General features: G+C 45.8%; 1 protein-coding gene across 17 annotated transcripts in view; it reads left to right on the forward strand.

The window, feature by feature from the left end:
* The window catches only part of ADGRL3 (adhesion G protein-coupled receptor L3), a 308,221-nt gene that overhangs the window by 235,815 nt on the left and 53,695 nt on the right, over positions 1–18,711 (forward strand). For 16 of the 17 annotated variants that reach the window (XM_054382986.1, XM_054382990.1, XM_054382987.1 and 13 more), the window contains 2 exons: positions 6,990–7,199; positions 7,796–8,016. In XM_054382986.1, coding sequence (XP_054238961.1) covers positions 6,990–7,199; positions 7,796–8,016 — 431 coding nt within the window. The remainder of the gene's footprint in view (positions 1–6,989; positions 7,200–7,795; positions 8,017–18,711) is intronic. The other variant, XM_054382999.1, reaches the window with a different exon arrangement.

The following is an 18,711-nucleotide window of genomic DNA, read 5'->3' on the forward strand; positions in this document are numbered from 1 at the left end:
AGAGATTAGGAAGAAATTCCTTCCAGTGAGGGTGGTGAGACACTGGAACAGGTTGCCAGGGAAGTTATAGATGCCCCCTCCCTGGAGATGTTCAGAGCCAGGTTGGATGAGGCCTTGAATAATCTGGTCTAGTGGAAGGTGTCCCTGACCGTGGCAGGGTGGGTTGAACTGGGTGATCATAGAATCATAGAAGGTCCAGGCTGGAAGGGACCTCCAAAGGTCATCCAGTCTGACTTCTCCGTAGTCAGCAGAGACATCCCCAACTAGCCCAGGCTGCCCAGGGCCTCATTGAGCCTCACCTTGAATATCTCCAGGGAAGGAGCCTCAACCACCTCCCTGGGCAACCTGTTCCAGTGTTCCACCACCCTCATAGTGAAGAACTTCTTCCTGATATCTAATCTAAACTGCCCTTCTGTGGTTAGAAGTCATTGCTCCTCGTCCTATAACTCCAGGTCTTTGTAAACAGTCTCTCGCCATCCTTCATGTAGGCCCTCTTCAGGTACTGGAAGGCTGCCATCAGGTCTCCCTGGAGCCTCCTCTTGTCCAGGCTGAACAACCTCAGCACCTTCAGCCTGTCATTGTAGCAGAGGTGCTCCAACCCCCTGATCATTTTTGTGGCCCTCCTCTGGACCCTCTCCATCAGGTCCATGTCCTTCCTGTGTTGAGGGCTCCAGACGTGTACATAGTACTCCAGGTGAGGTCTCACCTAAGCAAAGTGGCAGAATCACCTCTCTGGATCTGCTGGCAACTCTTCTCTTGATGCAGCCCAGGGTGTGATTGGCTTTCTGGGCTGAAAATGCACCCTGCCTGCTCATGTCCAGCTTCTCATCCATCAGCAGATTTGCTCCTCTGTCTGGTATCTTCCCAGATGCTGTGGCTATAATTCAAGCACTCCTTGGCTCAGAGAGGGCTAAGGGGCTTCTCCTGTTGTGCGCAGTTGCTGGGCTGTAGCCTCTTCTGGGATTCAATTCCCTTGGAGCTTTTCCCCTTTCTGCCTTGGTCCAGGTGCAAGGCCTGGGCAAAGTTGTTGGTCTGCTAGAGCAGGTTCTTCACTGCAGCTGGCTAGTCTCGTGGAGCAGGCCCAGCTGTATGGGCGCTTGGCTCTTGTGATCTTTAAGGTCCTTTAAGGTCCTGTCCAACTCAAACCATTCTATGATTCTATGATATTTCAGTGGACTAAATAATGGTGCCCAAGAACAAGAGCCTATTGTGCTCATGGGCAGGATATATAACTGCTGGGAAAAGCACTGGACCCTCACCCTCAGGTACCAGAGTCCCAGTAGCATGGGAAGACTACAGCAGGACCAGGGAACTGCACCTGACTGATGCATTGCCATGGCAATGGATGATCTTACAGACCTCCAGTTTTTGTTGCCCTTTTGGACAGGAAAACTGAGAACCTCCCTTTAGAAAGACAATTTAAATTTGGAAAAAAAGCTTTGTGTTCATCAGCTGAGAAGTTCGTTTGACCTTTGTTAGGAGAAGCAATGGTAGACTCATAGATATTTTCTTAAATAAGAAAGACATTGAAGTGCTGGCGCATGTCCAGAGAAGGGCAACAGAATTGGTGAGAGGTCTGGAGAACAGGTCTGGTGAAGAAAAGTTGAGAGAACTGAATTTGTTTGGTCTGGAGTAGAGGAGGCTGAGGGGACACCTCATTACCCTCTACAGCTCCCTGAACGGAGGTTGGATTGAGGTGGAGACTAGTCTCTTCTCCCTAGTAAGAGGTGATCGGAGGAGAGGAAATGGCCTGAAATTGTGTTGGGGGTGGGGGTTTAGGCTAGGGTTTAGGAAGAATTTCTTTGCTGCAAGACTGGTCAGGGATGGGAACAAGCTGCCCGGGAAGGTGGTGGAGTCACCATCCCTGGGGTGCTCAAGAAATGTGTGGACGTGGCACTTTGGGACATGGTTTAGTGACCACGGTGGTGTTGAGTTGACCATTGGACTCGATGCTCTTAGAGGTCTTTTCCAACCTTAATGATTCTATGATTCTAAATCATGAGATAATTTTTACTATGGATGAGGTCTATGTTAAAGATCTATTGGTTAGATCAGCAGTGTATTTGTTTTGACCCTTAAGTGCTCCAAACCACATGGTGGCTCTCATGGCAGGAGACAAAGGCATCTACCTGTGTAATTGCAGCAGAATTATTCCAACCCTACAAGCTGCTTTTCATAGGAGCTCACACTTTGCGTTGCATTAATTACAGCAAATGCATCTTAAATGTACCGTGGGATAAATCTGCAGACAGAAAACAAGTTCAGAGCCGGTGGGAAAATTCAATTAAAAAAGAACCACAGCAACAATCCACCCAAAAGAGAAGAAGCAAAGGTACCTCAGGGTAGATAAATGTTGCTTTTCAGTGTGTAGTGAATTCCTGATCTTACTCTTTAAAAAAAAAATAAGTAAAGAAATAAAACAAGAGAGAAAAAGGGGTGTGTGTGGGGGAAGTGTTTAAACTGTAGCAATTAATAGGGAGCTCTCAGATGTGATTCCACACCACAAACACTTTACGCCATGCTAATTATTTGGGGAATGGAAGCGGAAGGCAAGCTAAGAAGAGGAAGGAATAAAAATATATGGAGTCTAAATGGAATGCAGTGGTCCATTGCCTACAGCAATATAGCCTTTTGGATATAAAGAGCCAGCTGAAGCTACTGCAGTGCTGGCTTCTCCATATATTAGCACTTGTGGGATTAAACAACAGTGAGAGAAAGCAGAGGTGGGTGCAAGACTGCAAAAAACCACCCTGACTGCAGAATGAAGCTACTGGAGCTGCTGCAGAATGGATTTGAAAGACAAATACTTCTGTACCAGCAAAGGGGTTAATTCTCAAAAAAAACCCCAAAACAAACAACTCAAAACCAAACAAAAACAAATTACGCTTTGCAAAATGTAATATTCATAAAATCACGGGAAGGGTTGGATTGGAAGGGAGCTTGAAGATCATCTAGTTCCAACCACCTGCAATGAACAGGGATGCTTTCTACTAGACCAGCTTGCTGAAGGCTTTATCCAGCCTGGCTTTCAACACTTCCGTGTTTCGAGCCTCCACAACTTCTCTGGGCAACCTGTTCCAGTGCCTTACCACCCTCATGGGGAAGAATTTCCTCCTAATGTCTCATCTAAATCCAGCTTCTTTGAGTCTGAAGTCATTCCCCCTCATCCTGTCACTCCATGTCACTGACAAAAGTCCCTCTCCAGCTCTCTTGTACCCTCCTTCATATATTGGAAGGCTCTCCCTGGAGCCTTCTCTTCTCCAAGCTGAACAGCCCAAACTCTCCCAGCCTGTCCTCACAGGGGAGGTACTCCAGCCCTTAGATCGTCTGTGTGGCCTCTTCTGGAGCCACTTTAACAGTTCTATATCCTTGTTTTGGAGACTTCATAGCTGGACACAGGATTCCAGGTGGGTCTCACTAGAGCAGAGCAGAGGAGAGGGGCAGAATCCTCTTGCTCCCCCCACTTCCCACACTGCTGGAGTTGCAGCCCATGACCAGTGTGGTTTCCTGGCTCCAAACTCACATTGTTGACTCATACACAACAACTCAGAGATATGGTGCTGAGGGCCATGGTTTAGCACCAGGCTTGGTAGAGTTAGGGAACAATTGAACTGGATGATCTTGCAGGTCCTTTACAACCAAAATGATTCTATGATTCTGAACTTGTCCCACTTGGGTCTCTGCCCAGCCCTGCACACTGCCAGCTCCCACTGGGCACCAAGTGGTCATAGTCTGAGCTGTGTTTTTATTTACTGCTTGCGTATTCCTCCACCTGCAAACATAATACTCTTTCCATTTCTGGAAGGACAGATTAGGCAAAGGAATGTGTTCTCTGCTGCTGGCAGCTTGGTTTGGCAGCTGTTTTCCTCTACTGATGTTTTTAATAAGGGAGGAAATGGCTGCTCATCTTAAGGAGAGACGTTCTGTCATAAGCTGACATTCCCTGGGATTTGTTTTTATTAGCTCAGCTCTGATGTACAGGCACTGCCAGAGCTGCTCATTGATTTTCCCAGCCTGGAGAGCATCTAGGCTGCCTGCTCACCCTGCTGTGGTTGCTACCAGGGCTACTGTGACAACTCCTGAAGAAGGTGCCATCGGCTGCTCTTGGCCTCACAAGACCAAAAGAGAGGCTCCAAAGCCAGAGAAGGGCAACAAAGCTTGTGACAGATCTGGACAACAGGTTTTGTGAGGAGTGCCTGAGGGTACTGAGGTTGTTTAGTCTGGAGAAAAAGAAGCTGTGGGGAGACTTCATTGCTTTCTACAACTCCCTGAAAATATGTTGGATCAAGGTGGGCATTGGTCTCTTCTTACTGGGAGCAAGTGATAGGAGGAGACGAAATGATCTCCAGCTGTAGCAGGGGAGATTTAGGTTGGAAATAAGAAGAAACTTCTTGACATTCTCTAACCCTACCAAGTTTGGTGCTGAACCATGTCCCTCAGCACCACATCTCTTGAGCCAGCTCCAGGATGGAGATTCAACCACCTCCCTGGGGAGCCTGTTCCACTCTTTGGGAACCCTTTCAGTTAAGAAGATTCTTCTAAGATCCAACCTGTACCTCCCCTGATGCAACCTGAGACTGTTTCCTCTCGTCCTATTATTTGTTAATAGAGAGAAGAGACCAACCCCCAAATGGCTTCAATTTCCTTTCAGGGAGTTGTAGAGAGTGAGAAGGTCTCCCCTCAGCCTTCTTTTCTCCAGAATAAGCAAGCCCCCTTCCCTCAGCTGCTCCAGCTCACTTCTTCTCTTGGACTTCACTAGAAAAACTACAAATTCTCTTTCCCCCCCCCCCCAAGGTGTTTTTAAATTGTACTTGTTCCCAGTTTATTGTTATTATTCCTGCTTGCTGCTTCTTTTGTGAGTCTGTTGAGCTCAAGGATGGAGGTTGTAATTATGGAGAAGCTGTTTACATGGTTGTTTCCCAGTACCCCAGGGATGGTTGAATGTGCATAAAATCAATATTATCATTATGATTAATATTAAAAAGAATATTAGTCAGAGTGATAATAATAATGCAGCAATGAAGTCTGTGTTTCTTGCTAAGCATGGTGTGCTCAGTGGGCAAGCAACCCTTCCCTGAGGAAGTCCATGAACCTAGATGGCAGAATCCCTCTCCAGGAGCAAAAATTCTCATAGTGCCTGGTTGGTATCTTCAAGTCAACGCAGCTGTAATTTCATGAGAGAGGTACAGGAACTGAGACCTGTGAGATTCATCTCATAAAATCATAGAATGGGTTGGATTAGAAGGGACCTTCAAGATCATCTAATTCCAATTCCTAGGTTGCTCTAGGCCCTGTCCAACTTGGCCTTGAACACCTCCAGGGAGGGGACATCCACAGTCTGTTCCAGTGTCTCACCACCTTCACTGTAAAGAATTTCTTCCTAATCTCCAGTCTAAATGCAGAAGAAACCCTTGGAGAAATTTCCCCGTGCCAGGTTTTGTCTTGGGATAGTTGAATCTGTGCCATTGGCCTGCCTGGATGGGATGGATACATCTGGCCAAAGATTGCCTGGTTTGTTTCTCCTTGTCTGTTAGCTGCCTTGTCCTACTCACCCACTCCAAAATTTCTCAAGCACTTCAGCTTGGGAGAGTAATCTAGTCATGTGAGCTAGTGGGGTTGTTCAAGGAGATGTTCTCCTGCCCTTCCCCAGCAGCCTCAGATGAAAGAATGACTTGTAAGATGCAAGGTTTCCATGGGCATTTTTTTGCATTGAGTTAAGGGAGTTGGATGAGCTGGAATGATACTGAGATAAAGCAATGTGTGGCCACCAGGACAATGACATATGCTTCATCGTCTCAGTTTTCTGTATGCAGCTGGAGGAGCTGGCTGAAATCAGAGACTGATAGAATTGTTCCTATTGCAAAATACCTCTAAGATCATCAAGTCCAACCTTCAACCCAACAACACCATGAACATTAAGTCCTGTCTCCAAGTGCTGGGGAAGACAGTTTTCCTAATCTCCAACTTAAACCTCCCCTGGCATAATTTCAGGCTATTTCCTCTCCTTCTATCAACAGACAGAAAAGACCAAATCCCACCTCACTCCATCCTCTTTTCAGAGAGCTGTAGACAGAAATGAGATCTCCCCTCAGCCTCATAATAGACATTTCTGTCGTGCTCTATGGGAAGCACACAATGATTTCTTGCCTCTCAGTTGGGCTTGCAACACACACGCTCCCTCCCAGTTCCTTTGGTATTGGAAATACTGAAGAAGAGCTGCAAAAGCTTTTTGGGAAAAGAAGCCCTCATCCCTCCACCTCTAAGTATCCCTGGAAAGAAAACATCCAGCATGAAAAAGATGGAGCAGAGAGCTGCTCCCCATCTTTCATTATCATTTGATGCGTATCACTCACACGATAAAGGCAAAGAGCTGAAAGGTTTGAGTTGTTTCTCATGGGTGCTGACACAGCAAAGTGTCTGTCAGGAAAGGCTTGACATTTGATGTGGCTTTATCATTGACAAGCAGGCAAAGAAAATGGATAAATTAATCACCATTTCCCTCCATCTGTCATAAGCTTTTAGCCCACAGGGAGCAGAATGTTTCCTGTTTGCCCTGGCTTTTTGAAGCGTGGCACTATTGCATTTGCCAGCCTACATAATGCTCAAGTCATCAGAGTGCCAGAAGTGGAGGGTAATGTGAATACTACTCAATGATCTCCAGAGGTCCCTTCCGACCCCTACCATTCTGTGATTCTGTGTTTTCAACAACAGCATCATCATTTCTAGGATATTGTGGGGTCTATGTCTGTTCAGGGCACCTGCAGCCTGTCAGATGCTTTGGAGTCTGTGTTTCACGTTGCAGCTTTCTCAATGCAGGATTCAAGTCTAGGTCCATTTAGTCTTGTTGCTACTGTTCCCTAGTGCCACAGCTTGGTGAGTAGATACAAAAGTTTGTGAAGGATCTCAGATAACCTCACACTGTGTCTGGCAAGTATCAGAAGTCACTCAGCATGCAACTGATGATTGTGGTTTTTTTGTTTTATCTCCAGCACAGTGATGCAGTCCATGACCTGCTTTTGGACTTTATCACGTGGGTTGGCATCCTTCTCTCACTGGTCTGCCTCCTGATCTGCATCTTCACCTTCTGCTTCTTCCGTGGGCTGCAGAGTGATCGCAACACCATTCACAAGAACTTGTGCATCAGCCTCTTTGTGGCAGAACTCCTCTTCCTCATTGGCATTAACCGGACTGACCAGCCGGTAAGAGGCACAGCACTTTCTGTTCCCATCACAGGCTCTCATGTGTGTGTGTGGATGGGAACTTTGGCCAGGCAGTGAGGTATTTCCCAGCTGCCTTCATTCTGTGCACAAGTCCTCACAAACTGAAGGCCTTGGTTGCTAACTGGGAGTCAGATGGTGATGCCTTCTGTGATTTCCAAGGTTGCATGTACATTGTTTATAGATAATGATGTTTTTTAATAAGTTTTTTATATGATGTTTAATAATTGGGGGGTGGAGGGGGGTTTGGTGTTTAATAAGTTCATGTTCAATAAGTAGATTGTAAAAATGCATTTGTAGTATGTACATCTTCGTATGTTGGTGGGAGAGACTGTGTGTACCTTTACTTTTGTATTCTTGAGTACAACTTACACATGCAGAGATCAGTCTATTTTAAAATAGCTCATGCACGTGGTCCAAGTGATGGATTCTCCAAGTTCCTCCTTTTGTAGAAGGAAAGAACTGGGTAGGGAAAGGGACAAACTCCCTTATTCTTATTAAACTTCCCAGAAAGAGTAACCCTGACTATTGCAGCCTGCTACAAACACCTTCCCTTGCTCTTTCCAATTTGCACACAGATTGCCTGTGCCGTCTTTGCTGCCCTCCTGCACTTCTTCTTCCTGGCAGCTTTCACCTGGATGTTCCTGGAGGGAGTGCAGCTCTACATCATGCTGGTGGAGGTTTTTGAGAGCGAACACTCCCGGAGGAAGTATTTCTATCTGGTTGGCTATGGGATGCCTGCACTGATTGTGGCGGTGTCAGCAGCGGTGGACTATCGGAGCTACGGCACTGATAAAGTGTGAGTGAGACTTGGCACTGCTTGGACCTGGCCAAGACGGGAGTAGAGATAACAAAGAGAAGTGAAGAGCCTACAGACCTGGCAAGCAAAGGAGGCTAGTGCAGGCAGAGCTGAGCCACAAGGCATGCCTTGCCTTATCTCTCTGTGTTCCACATATCTTGTGATGGTGCAAGACAAATTCACAGAATCTCTCAGAATGGTGGAGGTTGGAAGGGACATCTAAAAGTCATCTAGACCAACTCCCCTGCTAGAGCAGAATCACCCAGAGTAATTCATACAGGAACACATCCAGGCAGGTTTGGAATGCCTCCACAGATAGAGATTCCTCAGCCTCTTTGGGCAGTGTGGTGCAGTGCTCTGCCACCCTCAAAGGGAAAAAAGTGTTCCTTTTGTTTACATGAAACTTCCTGTGTTCTGTTTTCTGTCCTTTGTCCTGTGACTGGACACCACTGAGAAGAGTCTGGTTCCATCCTCTTGATAATCATCTTCTATATATTGGTCAGCATTGATGAGATTCCCCCCAGTCTGCTCTTTTCCAAGCTAAACAGCCCCAGGAACCTGCTAAGGTTCCAGTACCCTCAGCATCTCAGTGCCTCCCCAGCAGACACTCTCCAGTAGCGCCTTGTCCTTCATTACCTGGGGAGCCCAGAACTAGACCCAGTATTCCAGATGAGGCCTCACAGAGGCAGAGATGAGTGGGAGGAGACCCTCCCTCTACATGCTGGCCGTACCTCTCTTCTTAATGCACCCCAGGATGCCATTGGTCTTCTTGGCTGCAAGGAGACATTGCTGGCTCATATTCTACCTGTTGTCAGCACTCCAAGGTCCTTTTCTCAAGAGCTGCTCTCCAGCCAGTCAGAACCCTACCTGCACTAATCGTTAGGGTTGTTCTTCCCCAGATACAGAACTTTACACTTGCCCTTGTTGAATTTTATGAGGTTTCTCCCTGCCCAACTCTCCAGTCTGGCCAGATTATGCTGGATGGCAGTACAGCCTGACAGGGTGGCACCCATTCCTCCCAGCTTTGAGATGAGGTATTTTCTTCAGGAAGTCAGCTGGGGGGACATTTTATCACATCATTTCATAACATCAGCAGAGGTGGATGTCTCATGTCTCAGTGTGGTACTGTATCAGCGAAGTTGTCCTTCCTGTAGAATCATAGAATCCTGGAACTGTTTCAGTTGGAAAAGACCACTAAGATCATCGAGCCCAACCATCAGTGTAACACCACCGTGGCCATTAAACCATATACCAAAGTGTCATGTCCACACGTTTCTTGAACACTTCCAGGCATAGTGACTCTCTGTGCAGCCTGTTCCAATGCCTGGCCACTCTTGCAGCAAAGAAATTTTTTCCTAATCTCCAACCCAAACTTCCCCTGGTGCAACTTGAGGCCATTTCCTCTTGTCCTATCACTTAATACTACAGACCAACCCCCACCTCACTCCAAACTCCTTTCTGGTAGTTTCTCCTGTAACCAAAGTTCTGTCTTGGATAACAAAGCACTGCTTTCTTCTTCCTCTTTTTTAAAGGTTCTATCAAATTAACAGAGCCTGCAAGTGAGAGAGGTGGTGACTGTGGAGCATTAGACTGCTTGCAAATCGAAGCAGCAACATCATTTATCATTATGAATATTCTTAAATATTTGCAGCCTTGCTGCAGCTGATATCAAAGCACAATTTAGATGATAGTGCCACAAGGTCTAATGGAAAAGAAAGGGAAAATCAAACCTTTGATTTTCTTTGCCAGCTCTGTTACAATAGCACTAACAATGTGGTTTGAGTGAGGGTTTTTTTTATTTATTTTTCCTTTCCCTTGTCAGGCTGCCTATCCCCTGTCATTTTAACTGAGTTAGGGGCTCAGTCTCAAGGTATCCACAGCAATGAGCCAGGGGCATTTTAAAGCTCTTTTATAGAATCATAGAATTGTTTTGGTTGGAAGAGACCTCTAAGATCATCAAGTCAACCATCAATCTAAGACCACCATGGTCATTAAACCATGTCCCAGTGTTCCATGTTTGCACATTTCTTTGAACACTTCCAGGGATAGTGACTCCACCACCTCCCTGGACAGCCTGTTCCAATGCCTGACCACTCTTGCAGCAAGTAAATCTTTCCTAGTTTTTCATATAGTGTAAGTCAGGTCATGTAATGGCAGCAGTTGATAGTCAACGGTAGAGTTTCCTTTGCCCAAAACCTTGTTTTGATATACATGAACCTGGTTCCCTATGGAAGGAAGGCTGTGGAGCAATAAAACTGCTCACGATCAGATGATCAGAGGGCTGGAGCACCTCCTTTATGGGAACAGGCTGTGAGAGTTGGGGATGTTCAGCCTGGAGAAGAGAAGGCTGCTGGGAGACCTTAAAGCAGCCTTCTAGTACCTGAAGGGGGCTACAGAAAAGCTGGGGAGGGGCTTTTAATAAGGGCTTGTAATGATAGGATGAGGGGCAATGGCTTTGAGCTGGAAGAGGAGAGATCCAGACTGGAGATTAGGAAGATTCTTTAGAGTGAGGGTAGTGAGACAGTGGAACAGGTTGCCCAGGGAGGTGATGGATGTCAAGGTGTTGCCTTGAGCAACCTAGTGTAGTGGGAGGTGTCCCTGTCCCTGGCAGGGGTGGGGTTGAACTGGATGATCTTGAAGGTCCTTTCTGACCCAAACCATGCTATGATTCTATGATCCATCACCATGCCAGCTGAATAGCCCCAGTTCCCTCAGCCATTCCTCACCAGACCGGTTCTCCCAACCCTTCACTAGCTTCCTTTCCCTTCTCTGGACACAATCCAGCACCTCAATGTCCTTCTTGGAGTGAGGGCCCCAAAACTGAACCCAGGACTCAAGGTGTGACCTTACCAGTGTTGATTCCAGGGGAACAATCACTTCCCTGGTCCTTCTGATCACACTGCTCCTGATACTATCATCTAACCAGAGCTTGCACAAGGCACTATCACAGTGCTGAAATGTTCCTGCTCCCCTTTAAATTGATCTCTCTGTAGCACAACAAAATAAAGACATTCCGTGGGATATGCTGCCTTTACCCAACAGCCCTTGGATGCCTAAATATTTCTGTAGCATGGGAGGCAGAGGCACCAAATGTGGCTGAAATTCTCTGGAGGAGAACAATAAGGCTTTGCTATCTTTGTGTTGAGGAGGCAGCAACCCTGTATCTGTGCCAGGAAAATCTCTCTCCCTCCCCATGGCATAAAGTAGTTCGGTTTTTTTAGTGCTTAAATATGTAATATTTTTTGCAAATAAATGTTTACAGAGATTTGCAGAGCCTAAAAAAAAAAAAAAAGATAAGAGTTATTTCTAATCTCTAATTCCAGATTGCCCAATTTTATCACACTCTCCTGGTGAAAAGAAGGGGAAAAAACCACCATACAATATGTTTTGTAGAACGATCATGCTCCATCTGGTTGATGGATGATGATGTATTTTTCTGTATAATGTTATTAGAAGGGTAGGACTGATTAGGATTTGTAGGGAACTTGATGCCAGGCATACATAATTTGATTGCAAGAATTTGCTTGGTTTTGCCAGGTTTTGTAAAACATCCTCTGGAATATATTAACTTGCCTCCCTCCATTATTTATTGCATTTGTTTCAAGCAGGACTTATGGAGCTGTTAGTGGTATTTGATGTTTGGGTTTTCGTTTGTTTGTTTGTTTATTTTTCCTGTCATTTGGTGCCACTGTTCATATATCTCCAGATGATTTGCTTAGACACCTAGGGTAGGTTGCCTTGATTTAATTTTCCTTTCTCGATCCCACACTTCTGTAACACACGCTGAGATCACAGAGTCAGAAACAGGCAGTTGTTCCTCTCTCTGTTTCATAGAAACACAGGATCACACACTGGTAGGGGATAGAAGGGACCTCTGAAGATCATTGAGTCCAATTCCCCTGCTAAAGCAGGTTCACTTAGAGAAGGTCTAAGTGGAACACGTCTGGGTGGGTTTTGAATGTCTCCAGAGATAGAGATTCCACCACCTCTCTGGGAAGCCTTTTCCAGGGCTCCAGCACCCTTAAAGAAGTTCCTTCCCATGTTTAGATGGAACTCCTTATGTTCAAGTTTGTGGTCATTACCCCTTGTCCTGTCACTGAGTAACACTGCGAACAGAATGGTCCCATCCTCCTGACTCTCACCCTTTAAGCATTGATCAGCATTTACAGGATTCCCCCCTCAGTCTTTTGGTCTCCATGCTAAAAAGCCACAGTTTTCTCATTCTTTCCTCAGCAGAGAGATGTTCAAGTCCCCTCATCATTTTTGTAGCCCTTTGCTGTACCATCTCCAGGAAGTCCCCATCACTCTTGAACTGTGGTGCCCAGAACTGGGCATAGTATTGCAGATGTGGCCTTAGCAGGGCCGAGTAGAGGAGGAGGAGAACCTCCCTTGACCTACTGAGGTCTTTCACCATTCTGTAGTGATCCGTGGTGTTGTCCTCTGACAAAGGACTCTGCACTTGCCAATGTTGAACTTCATGAGGTTCCCCTGTCCAGGTCACACTGGATTGCAGCACAGCCTGATGAAGTATCAAGCCACACCTTGCTCATCAGCAAACTGGCTGAGAGTCCCCAGTATCCCTTCATCCAAATCATTGAGGAAGACATTGAACAGGGCTGGACCCAGTACCAGTAATTGTGACTTTCTAAAGCATCCCATGCTCTGGTATTCCTACTGGAGCTCTGGAGTAGCTGCACAGTAGAAGGTAATATTTTAAACCTAATTACTACAAGTTTTGGAATTGATCCTTTTCCTATTATCATTTTGTTTTGGTTTTTTTTTAGGAGAGTTCAAATCACTCAGGTATTGGAACAGGCTGCCCAGGGAGGTGGTGGACTGACCATCCCTGGAGGTGCTCAAGAAATGTGTGGGCATGGCACTTGGGGACATGGTTTAATGGTCATGGTAGTGTTAGGTTGAAGGTTGGATTTAATGATCTTAGAGGTCTCCTCCAACCAAAACAGCTCTATGATTCTATGCTCCTGTGACTCAGTCAGGTAGGAGACTCTCCAAAATCAACAACCAGAAGCTATTCTTTATTCCCATACTGTCTTGAGCTTCATATCAATATCTCTTGTAAATCTCAGAGGAAAGCAGCTATGCTCTGAATGGTTCCATATATTGTAGAAAATTACCTTGTAGGTATATTCATCCTGTAGTGATCACATCCATCATGACAGGAAGCTCTCTGTTGTTTCTCCCCCTCCTCTCCCCTTTTGCTGTGTTATAAAGCAGGGTATCCATGGTAAGCAATCCAGCTGTCAGGAAGCAAAATGAAAGCATGGTGTATGTACACAGCCTGCAAGTCCATCAGCCAGTCCCTGACATGTTCCACATGCTAATGTTGCTCAGGAAATAACTTCCAACAACACAGTCTGTCTTGGGTGGCTCCACTGAACTTGTATTTTCAGACTCACAGAATCATAGAGTCATTTTGGCTGGGAAAGACCTTTAAGTTCGTTAAGTCCAACCATTCTCTAACTCAAGCAAGTTTAGTGCTAATTCGTGGTCCTCAGCATCACATCACTGCCTCCTTGAAACACCTCCAGGGGCAGGGATTCAGCCACCTCCATAGGGAGCCTGTTCCAGTCTTTGAGAATATTTTCAGTCAACTAGTTTCTTCTAATATCCAACCTAAACTTCCCCTGGTGCAATTTGAGGGCATTTCCTCTTCTCCTATCACTTGCTATTAAGGAAGAAGAGACCAAGCCCCACAACCATGTCCCTTAGCACCACAGCCTTGTCTCTTAACACCACAGCCACATCCCTTAGCAGCACAGCCACCTCCTTTAGTACGACCACATTTTCAGCATTCCTGTTGGGTATTTGGAGGAGGAACTGTGAGCAATGTGGAGGTTGGACTGAATTCAACAGAACCTATATTGCACCCTTGAATGGCATGCCCTGTGCATACATATCCCATTCCTGCACCCAGACCAGGAGGCTGTAGAGCCATGTGAACCAGCCTGCTGAGCTCCCATGAACAACATGATATGTTTAGGGCTCTTCAAATTTTATGGTCCAATGGCAGCTAATGATTGTTTATTGGTTGTATTAAATGCACACCAGGGATAGTTTAGGATTTGATTTCTCTTCATGCAGAAAATAGAGTAAACTCTTTGTAGTCTTTATTACTTAGGCAAAGCTTTAGGTGAATATAGTGACTCGTCTCTGTGGAGAAGGAGGAAATTAAAAAGGGAAGGAAAGCAGCACCAAGGAGCTCGTTATGATCCACTGGTGTTAATGGGAAGGAGCAGTGGGGTTTTGAGCAGCATTCCCTGCATCCACAGATTTTCAGATAATCCACTCAGCCTCACACTGAACCCTGGAGCAACTCTTTTGCTTGCAGGCAGCCCAGTCTAAACTAGGAACACAGCTACACACGGGGTGGGGTGGGGGGGTGTCAAAAGTGACACTACAGCCCACCGTTAGCAGCTCGGGGAAGCAAGTCACCTGATTGTTTCCCTTGTTTGGAGGAGCTCATTTAATGCAGCTCATTGTGCCTGTGAGGTTTTTTGTCTTTTGAGGGAAGAAAATCTCAGTGTGGTACTTGTCTGATTGGCAATTTGCAGCTCCTCAATGCAAGCTGCTGGATGCCTGGGTGTTGATGTTTCGGTTGCAATTTGCATTTTTAACGAGGTGTGACTTAAACAGGTTGAAAGTTACCCATAGGACAGCAATGTGGCCAAGAAAGGCAAAGGTATCCTGGGGTACATTAAGAGAAGTGTGGCCATCAGGTCAAGGGAGGTTCTCTACCCTGTCTGCTCTGTCTGCTGGTGAGATCCCATCAGGATTATTGTGTCCAGTTCTGAGCTCCCCAGTTCAAGAGGGACAGGGATGGACTAGAGGGTGTCCAATGGAGGCTACAAGGATAATGAAGGGGCTGAGAGACCTGGGGCTGTTTAGTGTGCAGAAGATAAGAGATCTTATAAATGCTTATAAGTATCTGAAGGGTAGTGTCAGGAAGGGGCCAGGCTCATTTCAGTGGGGGACAAGGGGCAATAAATACAAACTGGAACACAGGAAGTTCCGCCTCAACATGCAGAAAAACTTCTTTACAGTGACAATGCTGGAACCCTGAATCAGGCTGGCCAGAGAGGTTGTAGTGTCTCCTCCTCTAGAGAATTTCAAGACCCACCTGGATGCATTGTTGTGTACCCTGCCTTAGGTGATCCTGCTCTGCCAGTGGGGTTGGACTTGATGATCTTCAGAGGTCTCTTCCAATCCCTACCATTCTGTGATTATGTGTTCTGTGAAAGTGTGCAGAGAGGCCAAGGAAAAGCCTTTTCTAATTTTCTCAAGCTGTACTCTTGCTTAGATAAAGTACACTTTTGTTGGAAGGGGAACATTTTGGTCCATGCCTGTCCCCTCTGGCTTATCCCAAGGGTGTGACCTGTTTCCTGAGTTGTTTCTCATCCATCTCTTGTCACTGAACTGTGCTCCACAGCAGGGTTTTCAGGGGAACAGAGTGGAATCATAAAATCATTAAGGTTGGAAAAGACCTATAAGGTCATCAAGTTCAACGATCACCGTAAGACCACCGTGGCCATTAAACTATGTCCCAAAGGGCCATGTCCACATGTTTCTTGAACACCTCCAGGGATGGTGACTCCACCACCACCCTGGGCAGCCTGTTCCAATACCTGACTACTCTTTCAGTCAAGATATTTTTCTTACTGTTCAATCTAAACTTCCCCTGGTGCGACTTAAGGTCATTTCCTTTTAGTTTCTGGCTTTTCCCTCATGCTGTATTTCAGCTTCCACTGATTTTTCCCCATGTCCCAATCTATCTGCAGAACCAGCTGCAGCAGATGTGACCATATGGCTGGCCAGCATGCTTGAAGGAGTCGAGAGAGGAGGTTATTTCTTTCCTTTTCTCTGGGCCTTCCAAGACCTGGCTTGTTCTCCGTGCTGAAGGGAAACCAAGTTGCTTGGCAATTAAAATACACCATGTTCCCGACTCCTGCTCAGCAGGGGCTGGGGATGTTTTGAATGTTAAATTGGCAAAAAAAAAGAAGTTCATCGTGTTTCAATTTTTTTAAAAAATCTCAACCCTCTGAGTCTTCTCCCACACAGCAGCACTCTTATTATCAGGAGAAAAAAGAAATTGTGGCTGCCTATTCCCTGATCTCTAGATGACAGCTGAAGGCAAAAACACGAGTTAATCTTCTTTTTTCTCCCCCCCCACTGATGGGGCAGGTCTGAAGTCTAAAATGCTGTCGCAATATGTGAGCAGCTGCTATGGAGACATCTCTTTTTAAAGGGTTGGGTGTAAGGACAACCCCATGAACGCTCCATGCTTGGGGCAGAGTGGCTGGGAAGTTATCCAGCAGAAAAGGACATGGAGGTGCTGGTTGACAGCCAGCTGAACGTGAACCAACAGTATGCCCAGGTAGCCAAGAAGGCCAACAGCATTCTGTTGTGGATCAGGAATAATGTGGCCAGCAGGAGCAGGGAAGTGATTGTCCTCCTGTACTCAGCTCTGGTGAGGCCACGCCTCTAACACTGAGTTCAGTTTTGGGACCCTCACTACAAGAAAAACATTGAGGTGCTGGAGCGTATCCAGAGAAGGGCAACAAAGGTGGTAAAGGGTCTGGAGAACAGGTCTTGAGGAGTGGCTGAGGGAACTGGGGGTGTTTAGTCTGAAGGAGACTGAGGAAAGACCTCACTGCTCTCTACAGCTCCCTGAAGGGAAGTTGCAGTGAGGTGCGGGTCGGTATCTTCTCTGTAGTATCAGATGATAGAACAAGAGGAAATGGCCTGAAATTGTGCCAGGGGAGGTTTAGGTTGGAGATTAGCAACATTTTTTTTCACTGCAAGAGTGGTCAGGCCATGGTGGTGTTGGGTTGATGGTTGGACTCAATGATCTTGGAGGGTTTTCTCCAACCAAAACCATTCTATGGTTCTATGATTCTGTGACTTTTTTACAGGGATTTCATTACCCATGAAACCTCTATTCCTGTTTTCCCATGGCATGGAGGGGATATGAAGTCTGCAGTGCCATGCAATGTGTGAGGTGCTGCTCTGCAGACATCTGTTTTCAGGGATGAAGTGGGAGAACTTTTTACAGGGACTTCATTATCCATGAAATCTCTTTTCCTCTGTCAAATTTAGTTGCAGTTGGGTGACATTTCAGGTGTTGTTATGGGTGATACACAGATGTCATGATGGTATAAACCCTCTCCTACAGGAAATCAGACTCAAAGAGTTTCTTGTCACTTGTGTTGTTTCATTACCAGCTGCATTTAAATCACCTTGAACTTTAGAAGCCACAGAGGAAACGAGATTCCCCTACAATTACTCCAAAAGTCTCTCACATTATGATTTTGATGCTGTCAGATGAAGATTTTGGATGAACAGCTGCAGAGGCAGTTCAGGAATGAGACTCATGGAAGTGACAGTGTTTTAATTTGTGAGGAAGAGTGGTAGGACCACATCTAGACACCAATACATCTTCAGCCCTGATGAGATGTGGGATTTATGTGGTCAGGGAAGGAACTGAGAAGCTTTCTCTGCATCTTTGAGTTTATTCATACCGTAGCTTCTGTCCATTGTAGTGATTCAGGTCATGTTTTATTCTCTCAGAAGGCAGCCGCTGCTGATCTCTTCCATGGGGCTGCTGGCACAGACCTTTCTGCCTGTTGCAGAGTCCATTGGAAGAGAAAACCCCATGCAGCATGTACACCAGAACTGTCCTTAGTGAGAACTGCTCTTTCTTATTAATGCTTACAAATATCCAAGAGGTAGATGTCAGGAAGATGGGGTCAGACGCTTCTCAGTGATCCCCAGTGACAGGACAAGGGACAATGGGTACAAGCTTGAGCATAGGAGGTTCCATTTAAACATGAGAAGGAACTTCTGTATTCTGAGGGTGGCAGAGCACTGGAACAGACTGCTCAGAAAGGTGGAGTTTCAAGACCTTCCTGGACATGTTCCAGTGTGATCTGATTTAAATAATTCTGCTCTGGCAGCAGGGATTGGCCTTTAGGGAGTCTTCAGAGGTCCCTTCCAAGCCCTACTGTGCTGTGATTTTGTGATTGTTTGATTCTTCCACCACAATGAGTTTGTGTGGTTGTCACTTGTGTGATTATGAAGTTCCATGAGATGTTTCCTCTAAGAGTGATGTGATGCTTCCTTAGCCCTCTGTCTAAATGGAGCTGTGATTTGCAGAGTTCCAAACATGGCAAGATATTATTATTTTAAACAGTATGCAAAATTTTCTGGAATTTATGTTCGTCTGTCTTGTAACCAGTCACTTCCATTTTATCTTCCTGTCGCCTGGAATGAACTAGGAATGGAAATGTAATTTCCCAGGGGGCCTTAAAAAATGTGGGGAGTATTAAATGTAGTTGAAATTAAGCGATTAATAATTTAGTTTTAGGCTATGAATCAACTTCATGCCATAGCACAGACCATATGCAACCCTGGAAATATTAGTGGAAAGAAAACACTCTGGAGGTTGGGGGAAATAAAACGCTCTGAAGGGGAAGTTGCTGAACCTAATTAAACCTCAGCCTTCTGTTATACAAACCCTGCTTCCTCTTTGCACCAAACTCACTCCTTTCTGCTTGCTGAAGAAATGGCATCTCGCTTGACAGCTGACAGACAGCTTGTGTTGCATCAGTGCCAGAGAGGGGAGAGGAACTTCAAGCAAAGAAGCAGTTTATCAGGCCCCTTCCTTAAAAAACACTAGGC

Source organism: Indicator indicator, chromosome 8 (assembly GCF_027791375.1).
Source record: "Indicator indicator isolate 239-I01 chromosome 8, UM_Iind_1.1, whole genome shotgun sequence".
In the NCBI taxonomy this organism is placed as follows: Eukaryota; Metazoa; Chordata; class Aves; order Piciformes; family Indicatoridae; genus Indicator; species Indicator indicator.